General features: G+C 41.5%; 1 protein-coding gene across 5 annotated transcripts in view; it reads left to right on the top strand.

Annotated features, from left to right (window-relative positions):
• The window catches only part of PHKA2 (phosphorylase kinase regulatory subunit alpha 2), a 99,472-nt gene that overhangs the window by 38,867 nt on the left and 48,485 nt on the right, over positions 1 to 12,120 (top strand). For all 5 annotated transcript variants that reach the window (XM_001364096.4, XM_007500820.3, XM_056808692.1 and 2 more), the window contains exons 11-13: positions 937 to 1,032; positions 3,837 to 3,944; positions 9,060 to 9,138. In XM_001364096.4, coding sequence (XP_001364133.1) covers positions 937 to 1,032; positions 3,837 to 3,944; positions 9,060 to 9,138 — 283 coding nt within the window. The remainder of the gene's footprint in view (positions 1 to 936; positions 1,033 to 3,836; positions 3,945 to 9,059; positions 9,139 to 12,120) is intronic.

The following is a 12,120-nucleotide window of genomic DNA, read 5'->3' as shown; positions in this document are numbered from 1 at the left end:
AGTGACTCTATTGGCCTGTATACTTCTCCCTTGTTGATTCCAAAACTGAAGGGTCCTAAAGGTTTTGAAATCCAATTTTGAATTCACCAAATACTTTTTAGAAAATAAAAATTTGGAGAGCTGTAAAATATTCTGTATTTTTGAGGTGAATTTTATGATACTTTTTGCCTTTATATTATTTACATTTCTCATTGTTGCTCTCCCTTGCCCCTTCCCAGAGATCTGTCTCTGGAGGGGGCATCCTGAGGCTTCAAGGGGCACACAGGTCCTCCTCTCCCTAGAACTGATGCTCTGTAGTCGGCACGAAAAGCCCGCAGGGACCCAGATGGACGGGTCTCACTGGGCAGACGCCCCTTCCCGGCATTCCGACAAGGGAATGGGGTGCTGGGTCACTCGCCCTAAACCCCACAGCCTCAGGAGGCCGATATGGGCTGACCTTCCTGCTCATTAAAGGGCCCTCAGTCCCTCCTCCAGCCTGATGACCTTGTATAGCGATCCCTCCGAGCATCCTTTGAGAGGAGAATATCAATGCAGACCTCTTGGTCCTGTATTTTAATTATAATGTCTTGTTAGGGCTAATCATGAGAATATGAGTAATGGACCTCCTTCCTTGATCCTCACAGCAGCCCTGTGGGATATGGAATACAAAGCATTGTTCATTCTCATTTGGTAAAATCCGTGGATGAGGAAATTCCAAAGACAGAGATTCACATGATTTTTAGGAAGGGAAACTAGGATGGAAATCTTGGGTGTCTCACTCTAAAAACAGGTCTTTCTGTCTCCCATCCCCCTTTTCCATTAAGCTGCTTCCATAAATTAACAGTATGCAATTGCCATGATATTGACTCTATCACCTTACATTTTAATTTGAAAAGTGCCGATTTGAGTGGTGATCTTTTCTTTTTTTTATTTCTGCATTGGGGCATCAACCTTTAGGTCCAAGAGTACCGAGAGGCATTGGAAGGGATATTAATTAGAGGCAAGAATGGAATCCATCTGATGCCAGAGCTATATGCCATTCCTCCTGCTAAGGTACATTTGATCTTTCAGAATTTGGGTTTTTCCTGCCATCTCTGATGTTTATCAATTGTTGAATTATCTATTTGGTAATTTTCTTCTTCCTTTCTTAATCTAAGGAAACTATTTTCCTCAGAAGAAATGATTTCTAAGACTTTTGATGGCTTCACCACATAATTAAGATATTTTAACTTTAGCTCAAGATAAGTGACCTTAAGTAAGGCCTGTTTGATATTTGGTACAAATACCTTTTTTTGAAAAATCAGGTATGTTCAGGATAAAGTTGGGAAAGCCTCCAAGAATCACCTAAGTTTTACTGCTGCTGCCAAATAGATTTCATCGAAAATACCACAGTCTGTTGTCTGACATTTTAAAAGATGTTCATGGAAAACTGTTCCTAAGCTTCCTAGATGTGTCTGTGACTGGCTTAGGACTTTTCTTTGACCTTTCCATTTTCTCCAAGTTATTTTTAAAATTTAAGTTATTTTTAAACTTAAATGAGCAAATAGAAGTCACTGTTTAAGTGAAGCTAAATTATCCAAATCCAGAAATTTCCTTAAGAAAACTTAGCTCTTTCTGATGTCACAGATTTTGAGTAAAATGCATATAATATAGGGGAAAGTCTTGCTATAAAATTGACTTTATAAATTAAATTTTTTTATTTCAAAAGCTAGAGATACTTGTGTCCATGTCATGATAATTAGAAGACATGTAAAATATCTTAAAATAGTTTCCTCACAAAAATATGACAAAACTAATATTTGTATTGGCGGAAATGTATGATGCAAACCATATAAATAAAAGATGATAAAGAGGCACTTCATCTGTAAAACTGAAGCATTGTAGAAGCTATGACCAATTTGAGAGGTCAAGTTGAGTTTTAAGATAGGAATAAGAAATAGGGATTAAATCTGTGATTTCATTGGTATAGGGCAGTGATGGTCAACCTTTAAGAGATGGATCCTGGGTCCTTGGGGGCACTGGGAGCACTGGCATGTATACCCACAGAGAAGTGTATGTGTGCCACCTCTGGCACATGTGCCATAGGTTCACTGTCACAGGTATAGGAAATTCCTAGTGTAAGAACAGATTGCAAATGGCACTAGTTATGGAATTCTCAGTCCAGATCAATAGCTTCTCTGCAACTTATAGTCTCAGAGTGGCCCCCTCTGTGTATTGCTATCCTAACATGATCTTCAACATCACTAGTATTTAACTTACTAATTTATTCACTAATGTCTGTATATATTCAGCAAGAAAGACATTTTCCAAAGAGGTGATTTTATATAAGATTTGCTTTGAACAGGCCACAAAAAGTTTGTACCATTCAATTTATACAGACTTTATTTGATTGGCCTTCTGCTGGAGGCCCTTTTGATGAATGTCATTTTCCAATCTCTCATTAATGATCCTTCTGAAAGTAAAAAAAGGATATCAGAAAGTATTGTCCCACTGTCACCAGAAGTGTCCTGAGATGAGGTAACACATACTGTAACACGTAGAGCTCTCCATCATTAAGCGGCTCATTATGCCATGAATTGGGTTATTCTATGGATCCGATTTTTTCCTCATTCATGTAATAATAGACATGGAATGTTGGTTGTCACTGCTGAGATATCTGTGTCTACAGAATCACAAAATTTGAGTCAGATTCTATCTTAGTAACTGTGTCCAGAAGGAATCCCTGCTCTAGTACTCTCGTGTACCCGAAGGGTAGTCCATCAGATGCTGCTCAACTAGCTCCTCGGAGGGCTTGGGGTGCAAAAAATACGGGGTTATTGGGGGGTTCCAAAGCTGTTGGCTGGTATGACTGAAGAATTGTCCTGAATTGGTTAAATAACAGAAAAGGGAGGCAGGAAGGGGGTAAGGCTGGGGCTGGTTTAACATTAGTGATCTGGACGTTTGAGACGAGTCTGCAGCGTCCTTTGGCAGCCACGATGACTAGTATAGTTTCCACTGAGAGGGGAATAAGGTCCAGAACGCAGGAGACAGTCGTTGCTCTGTGTTCTGTGCCGGTCAAAATCGATGATTGTCTTCAGTTACGGGTTTCACCTTTAAGGAAGGATGGAATAAACTGGGGCGTAGCCAGGTGGTGGGGAGACCGAAGAGCTGCCGCGTGTCATTTGGAGGAGGGGCGACCCCGGGGGGGGGGGGGGGGGGGAGTTAGCGCACAGCCCTCCAAGGATCGGAAGGGCCAGCCTATGGGAGGCTTGGGTTTGTTTTGGGCAGCTCCAGAAGGAAGCAAGGTGAGCGATGGATAGAAGTTGTAGGAGGGTGAACGTTGGCCCGTGCCAGGAAAGGACCAGCTCCTACGCGTCCAAAATGAATGGAGGCTGCAAACCAAGACGGAAAGGGGGATATCAAAGAGGAGATGCCCTTTTTGGTGCCTGCCTGGCCTCGGCGGGCCCTTCTAGTTTTGAAATAGCCATCGCTTTTCCTCTGTTTCAGCTTTTCCAGATGACAGCCATTTTTCTTAGTCAATACCCCCACCTTGTGGCTGATTGCAGAGTCCTGTTTTGGACTGTGTGGCAGACGGTCCTGTGGCTGGGCTCGGCTCTGGCACCCACTCTGTGGCCCCTCCTAGCTCTAAAGGGGGGCAGCGAGGCTTCGGGGCCTTGACGCCCCGCCATGGTGACTCTTACCCCCAACAGAGACACCCTGCAGGAGCAGGAGCCGGCCTTGCTGCTGGGCACCTTCCCATGGCGGGGCTGCCTGCTCTGGGCACACACGGCCCGTAGCGCCTGACTCGGGGTCGAGGCCGGCACCAGAGCGGCGGCGCCCGGGCTCCCTCGTGTGACGTCTGTGCATTCCCTCCTCAGGTCGACGAAGAATACAAGAACCCGCACACGGTGGACCGCGTGCCCCTGGGGAAGGTCCCTCACCTGTGGGGCCAGTCCCTGTACATCCTCAGCTCCCTGCTGGCAGAGGTAAGTGACGGGGAAGCCCAAGGAGGCAGAACCCCCGAGAGCAGCGTGAGATCGGTGCGTGGCTCCCCTCCTCTCTGGGCCGAGGCCATGAAAGGATGGAGGACCCTCGGGAGCGGGGAGGTGAGGCTCCATGCCGCAGCCAGCGGGCAGACCTCGTCCCTTGCCGGAGCTCGTGGGCAGCAGCAGGGGGAACAGCTGTGGCTGAGCCCGGCGTGCAGGCAGGGGATCGGTGCGTGGCTCCCCTCCTCCTCTCTGGGCCGAGGCCATGAAAGGATGGAGGACCCTCGGGAGCGGGGAGGTGAGGCTCCATGCCGCAGCCAGCGGGAAGACCTCGTCCCTTGCCGGAGCTTGTGGGCAGCAGCAGGGGGAACAGCCGTGGCTGAGCCCGGCGTGCAGGCAGGGCACCACCGGCTCACTCCAAGGGCCCCCTCCTGGAGGCCGGATGGGCCAACCTTCCTGGAATGTGGCGTCCAGGGCAAGAAGCCTCCTACTGGCCCCGCTCCGTCTTGACGGACGCCCCCTTCCGTGCTCATGGAGGTGACTGGGCTGTGTGGGATCCGCCGTGGACAGTGGGCGTCCTGGACCTCAGAAGCATTTCCTGAGCGGAAGATGCCAGAGAGATGAGGCGTCACTCCGGCTAGGGGACGGTCCGGATCAGAAGGAAGCCTGGCCGCCTGGGCTGCCCTACGAGTCCTGGGTGGAGGGGCCGAGACTGTAAGCAGCCACGCTAGAAAGACCAATGGGCCAGAGAGGGAAGGCGAACCAGACCAAAAATGAACTCCTTGGTGACTGGATGCATTTTGGCATCCTGACGTTTTGACAAGAAGAAACTCGGGTTGTCAGGAGCCCCTTGAGAAAATCACCGGTGATTGGAGAGATGTAGATTAAATCCATCAGACTGAGAAGTTGCTTTTTAAAAAAAGGAAAGAAAATGGCTAGTGTTGGAAGCATATTAATGCACTCTTGATGGACCTGTGACTCGGTCTAAGCAGGCTGAAAAGCAATTTGAATCAAAGCTCAGAAAGTCACTATTGATATAGCCTTTGCAACAGTTAGTAACATTGCTAGGTTGGATGAGTGTTACGGTGAAAATCACCTTTAAAGGTTGTTAAAATACTAATGTGTGGTCGCCAGGGAAATCAGCTATGTAATTCCCTAAGTGAAACACTCAAGTCAGAACGGAGTTTATGGTGGTTTAATCACAACGGGAGAGAAGGAGAGAGGAGGAAAGGGAAAGAGGTTCACTCAACCTTCTGGTAGAGCCAGAGGGAGTTTTTAGGCCTGGAAGGCCAAGGTAGAGAAGGGAATCAGTCCTTGACTCACATGACCGATCTGAAAGAAGCTATCTGCGGGCCTCCTCCCTGCTCAAGCTCCTCACAGGAACTGGCCTCTTGCCCTGCCTACAGGAAGTGGGCGAATTCCAGAGGCTGTTCCCTACCTCACTTCCTGTGCCTCACAAGTGCCAATGGTGGCTCTAGCTTGACCTAGGACTGCCCCAAGGTCTGTCCTTTTTTGCACATGTCTGTTGAGGGCCATATTCTCAAATAATTAAATCTTGAGCTTTTTGCTGCAGCTCTTCCTAATCTCTACCTGAGTAGGGTGGAGATTGCAGTTTCCAAGACCTGACTCTATTACTCCAAGTATCTCCATTGTCATTGATCAGGAAATAGCTAAATCCCATCCTCCAAAGAATGGTCTGAACAGGGTGGAGTAGTTTTGAAATTCACAATCCCCCCTGATGATGATTGGGGGACTAGTTTCCCCAATTGATCACTAAACATGAGCGTACTGTACCCCGAAAAATTCTAACTGCAAGCGTATACAAAATTTTGCCCTCTAAGAGGAAAACTACAATAGTTGTAGATTAGGGGAAATAGGAGAGAGAGAGACAGCAAACCAATGTTTTGCTGGATGCATTGAAAAAAGCCAATTAGGGGGCAGTCCCCTTTGGCATAAGAGTGTACATTCAAAATAAATGTTCAATCAACCGCACCCCAAGGTTCATTCTGGATCTTCCTGTAGTGGTTTTCATTGTCATAATTATATGTATTTCTATAATGATCATTTCTGTAGTTGTTATTAAACTGTGTATTCCTTCCTATAATCTTGAGAAAAGTTCTACACTGTACCATATTGTGGCCCTTCTTCCCACAGGGAATTTTACATAACATCTCATGTACCATGAAGACAATATACCTTTTATTAACCATATCATGGTAGACTTAGTAACTTTTTTTTTTTAACACTCACCTTCCGTTTTGGAGTCAATACTGTGTATTGGCTCCAAGGCAGAAGAGTGGTAAAGGCTAGGCCATGGGGGTCAAATCCATACCCCAGGGACTTAAAAGAAAGGAGAAATGAACCTGTAGGTTAAAAAAAATCAAAGCAGCTCTTTTTGTAGTGGCATGGAACTGAAAATTAACATATCTATTAGTTAGGGAATGGCAGTATATGAATATAATGGATTACAATTGTGCTATAAGAAGTTTTGAATGGCACCATTTCAGAAGATCCATGTATGAATTGATGCAAAATGAAGTAAACAAGTAATGATATAGTTTTCTAGTTCTCAGATTCATATGATCTCTAGTAGAGTCCCTTATCCCATTCTTTTTAAGCCATGATCCAGAGATCTTTTCAAGCCTGCCATCATCCATGCAGCTTAAGATTCCAGTTTCTTCCCAGGAATTTGTACTTTTTAGCAGTTATTCACATTCTTTTAATGGTTTTTTTCCTTCATTGTTTTCACTTTAAAGCACTTCATCCCTTCTCTCACAAAATCTTGAATTCTCCTTTGGAGAGAGATTCCTCCGGCTCTTTTAGCTTCTCCCTTTTGTGTCAACAAATAATATGGCTGTTATTTGGTATTGACAGAAATAAAAGCAATAAATACTCAGGAGATCAATAAGAAATTCCTCATGCATCCTTCCTGAAACTTAAAACCTCAGTTTTCTTTTTCTTTCTTTTTTTCTTTTACTCTTCTGATTTTTTTCTATCCCCAGGGACTACTTTCTGTTTGCTTCACCTATTCTAGTGGCATTATCAGTGGGGAGATCCCAAGTGCTGTTTAATTTGTGGCAGACTTTCCAGCCATTTTCTAGGACTTTCTTTATCTCTTTGGGGTTCTTTCTGTTTACTTGGTTGTGTGTCTTTTTATCTTTTTATCTTATTTTCATCCTAATCTATTTTATCTTAAATTGATGTATCTATGAGAAAGTCTTATTCAGAATCAAATACAGAAACAAACACATGCAGATATTCAAAACCAAAAAAGGTAGTACTACCTTTTAATTCTCTTCTCTCTCCCATCAGACGTTTGATGAACTCTACCCACTTCTTGGTTAGTGGTTGTCACATACTCAATATATTCTGAGTTTTGTTAATATTGCTGCAGTTGTGTATTTATGATGCAGAATAAGAAATAGAATTAAACTTGTATGTACTCTGCCCTTAAAAGGCAGCATGACAGTGACCTCAGACAAGAGTAGCGATTGCCTTCTCTATACCCCATCGCCCCCTTTTCTGTCTTTTCTTTCCGCTTTGAGCTCTCCTTGTATTTCTCTCTGTGGGGAATGTTCAGGGAGGGCTCTGACCTGGTGAGAAGGCTTGCCCAGCCCTTTTCAGGGCTGCTCCTCCATCTTCTCTCATTTGTGGCTCTGAGAAGCTTTATCATCTCAGCAGACGGGTGAGTTAAGGAGGCGTCTTCCTCAAGAATGTGAAGACGTCCGCCGGTGGAACAGGTAGATGAGAACAGTTTGTTCCAGGGACCCTGAAGGCGGCTGAAGCAGGCACTGCGGTCAGACATTCCAAACGCCAAGGCCCCCACCGTATCCCAGGCCATCCATCACCCCTTGTCCCGGCTTTTGTCTCGCCACTGGACTTGGATGACTGAAGGAGAGAAGGAGGAGCTCTGCCTCCCTTAAATCCAATGCATATATCAGCCAAGACGTCCCCCTATGATGGCACAGTCTTCTCTGAAAATGAAGGGCTGGACTTTCCTAGCTTCCTGTGCCCTCTCAGTCAGTTGTGATCTTTTTGGCATTTAAGTTGTGAGGGAAACTGGAGTTATTAATGTTTAAACCCCAGAAATGTCTCAATAATGATGGAATTTTTAGCCTCAGTGAGAAATATTGAAGGAATGGCAAAGGATGGCTCACGAGGGCCGCTAAAAGCATCCCTCTAGAAAGTGACTTCTTCTTCCTATACTTGAGACTAGCTGTTCACGAGCCAGAAGCCTCCTGTGTCTGGCATTTTGGGGTGCGTGACAAAGAATGGAATTAGCTGTTTAGACAGTCTAGCGTTTTTCAGATGTAAACCTTGCCACCTCCAGTTAGCCAGTACTTGTTCAAACATCTACCAAGATGCTGTTGATCCACTGTGGAAGGAGTTGAAACTCAAATGGGGAATTAGCCAGGCCTCATAGTGTAAGGAATCAAGAAAATGGGGAGCCCTGGAATGGAAAAAGCACTGCCCTGTGGATTTCTTCATGGTGGTGGTTGCGGGATGGGGGAAATCATGCAGAACATCCAGAAAGGGGAAGTCCCTTTGTTTGCTGAAAATGATGATAATACTGCTAAGCATTGTTGAATGGGCAAAGTGAGAGATGTGAGGTGGTGAAAAGTGGGAGGGCTGTCGCACTAAATTGCTTAAAGCAGTCAAGCATTAAGCACCTACTGTGTGTCAGTCATTCTGCCAGATGTTTGAGAGAAAGACAAAAAATATGAGGCAGAGACCCTGCCTTCAAAGTGCTTTCATTCTGTAGAGGAAATACTGTGCGTACTAAAGCAGGCACAAAAGAAAGCAAGTCTTGGAAGAAGAAACCCTAACAACCACGACGATCTAGAGGTTTATGTGAGAGGGAGGTTTTGATCTGAGTTTTGAAGGAGGTCAGGGATTCTAAGGACAAACCAAATTGTTTACCTCTGAATCCTAATGACATGTTTCTGCAATGGGTTGTTGCAATGGAAGAAGTCCCTTAAATGTTCCATACGACATATTTTGAGGTTGCAAATATTTTTAGTTCTAAACCTGACGTTTTAGATGAGGTTTTGGTTAGACAATGTGTTTATAGTAGTAATGAAATAAGCCATATTTTTCATTTCTTTTCTTCTACAGGGATTCCTAGCCACTGGGGAAGTTGATCCCTTAAACAGGAGATTTTCGACAGCAGTCAAACCTGATGTTGTCGTCCAAGGTTTGTGGTTGTGCTTGTCTAGTCACATTTCACTTTTGATAACCAGTGTTATTTTCATTTTTTATTTCTTTGCTTCTCACTTAGTGCAATTGTTTGTACATTTTAGTACACATTAATAAGAAACGTTTAATGTAATAATTAGCATCTTCCAAAAGCAAAAATACCCCAACTTTATAACAAATGTATATTTAAATACTCTTAGTGAGTCTGTGATCGTATTGAGGTGGACATTCCTTACATCTTCACAAATTATAACTCATTCATGCTTGCCCATCCTCTATGACTTTGATCTGAATCATTCATATAGCCTTATAAAATTGTCTGATAGCATTAAGTGTTTAGTACACAAATGTTTTGATGAATTCAATGTCCTGTAGCAGTTAACTATTGAAAAAAACTAGACAATTGAAGTGAGAAAACAGAATAAAATTGCGCGATTCTTTTCCTCCATTACATTTATCTACTTTTCCAGCCTAAACATCACTTCTGAACTTTAGAACTGCCTCCTGGATATTTTCACCTAAGTGATTTACCAGCAACTCATAGCATGTCTAAAACAGACTTATTATCTTGCCCCCCAAACTACCTTTTCCAGTAATTGTACCATCATTCTGTTACTCATTGAGTTTTCCAAGCCATCTTTGACTCTTTCTCCAGATCTAATCAAATAACAGTCTTGCTAATTCTATCCACATTTCTCTTTCTGTCCACAATATCACCACCACCTTAGTTCAAGATCCCTGTGCCACCTGGCCTATAACATTAGCTTTTATATTGGTTTCCTGCCCCTTAATTTCTTCTGCTGGTCTAACACCTGTACACAATCTATGAACTAAGTCTTCTTTTTTTAATATTTTTTTATTTTTTAATTTCTTTTCACAGTAACAATTTTTTTTTTTACTCTTTGGGATACAAACCTAGTAGTAGTATGGCTAGATCAAAGGGCATGTACTCTTTTAAAGCCCTTTGGGCATAATTCCAAATTGCCATCCAGAATTGTTAGATCAATTCACAACTCCACCAAAAATACATTAGTGTCCCAATTTTGCCACATCCCCTCCAACATTAATTATTTTTCTTTATAATTATATTGGCCACTCTGCTAGGTGGTACCTCAGAATTGTTTTGATTTTCATTTCTCTAATCAGAGGGAATTTAGAATTTTCATTTGCTTGTTGATAGTTTTGATTTCTTTATCCTAAAGGCCCTTTTATTCTTATACTTTCTAGTGTTTTCAATAGGAATGGGTGTTGTCAAAGGCTTTTTTTGCATCTATTGATATAGTCATGTGACTTCTGCTAGTTTGATTATTGATAATGATCAATTATGCAGATGGTTTTCCTAATATGAAACCAACCTTGCATTCCTGGTATAAATTCCACCTGGTTATAGTGAATAATCATTATGATAACTTGCTGTAGACTCTTTGCTAATATTTATTTTAATTTTAATTTAATTTAATTTTTATATCTATGTTCATTAAGGAGATTGGTCTGTAGTTCTCTTTCTGTTTTTTATCTACCTGGCTTAGGTATCAGTACCATATTTGTGTCATAAAAAGAATTTAGTAAGACTCCTTTGTTTATTTTGTCAAATAGTGTGTATAGTATTGGGATTAGTTGTTCTTTAAATGTTTGATAGAATTCACTTGTAAATCCATCTGGCCCTGGGGATTTTTTCCTGGGGGGTTTATTGATTGCTTTTTCAGTTCCTTTTTCTGAGATGGGATTAAGTATTCTATTTCCTCTTTTGTTTATCTAGGCAATTTATATTTTTGTAAATATTCATTCATTTCACCTAGATTGTCATATTTATTGTCACATAATTGAGCAAAATAGCTTCTAATAATTGTCTTAATTTCCTCTTCATTAGAGGAATAATCCCCCTTTTCTTTTTTGATCCTGATAATTTGATTCTCTTTCTTTTTAAAATTAGATTAACCAATACTTTATCCATTTTATTTGTTTTTTCAAACAACTAATTCCTAGTCTTATTTATTAGTTCAATAGTGCTTTCAGTTTTATTAATTTCTCCTTTGATTTTAGGAGTTCCAATTTAGTTTTTATCTGGGAATTTTTAATTTGTTCTTTCATAATTTTTTTAAGTTGCATGCCCAATTCATTGACCTCCTCTTTCTCTATTTTGCTGATATAGGTACTCAGGGATATATATTTTCCCCTAAGTACTGCTTTGGCTGTATCCCATAAGTTTTGATATGTTGTCTCCTCATTGTCATTCTCTTAAATGAAATCAGTAATTGTTTCTATGATTTATTCTTTAATTCATCAGTTTTGAAGAATTATTTAGTTTTTAATTAATTTTTAATTAGACTCTCCATGAACCCTTTCCAATTATAATTTTTATATTATTATACAAAAAAAGTTGAATTTATTAATTCTACTTTTCTGTTTTGGTGATAGTTTTTTTTTTACCCTAGCACATTTTATATGTACCATGTGCTGCTGAAAAGAGGGTATATTCCTTTTTATCCCCATTCAGTTTTCTCTAGATATCTTATTAACTCTAATTTTTCTAAAATTTAATTCACTTTCTTTACTTCTTTCTTTTTTGGGGGGGGTTTGATTTATCTAGATTTGATAGGGGAAGACTGAGGCCCCCCACTAGTATAGTTTTACTAAATATTTCCTCCTAAAGCTCCTTTAATTTCTCCTTTAAAAATTCGGTTGCTATACCATTTGGTGCATATATGTTGAGAATTGATATTACTTCATTGTTTATAGTAACTTTTGGCAAGATGTAATTTCCTTTTAATCAGATATATTTTTGCGTTAGTTTTGTCTGAGATCATGATTGCTACTCCTACTTTTTTTTAATTTTAGATGATGCATAATAAATTCTGTTCCAGCCTTTTACTTTTACTCTGTATGTGTCACCCTGCCTCAAATGTATTTCTTGTAAACAACATATAATAGGAGTCTGATTTTTAAGTCACTCTGCTATCCACTTCCATTTTATCAGTGA

The sequence above is a fragment of the Monodelphis domestica genome, chromosome 8 (assembly GCF_027887165.1).
Source record: "Monodelphis domestica isolate mMonDom1 chromosome 8, mMonDom1.pri, whole genome shotgun sequence".
Taxonomy (NCBI): Eukaryota; Metazoa; Chordata; class Mammalia; order Didelphimorphia; family Didelphidae; genus Monodelphis; species Monodelphis domestica.
Note: the sequence above shows the minus strand (reverse complement) of the source record. Positions and strands in the feature narration are given on the sequence as shown.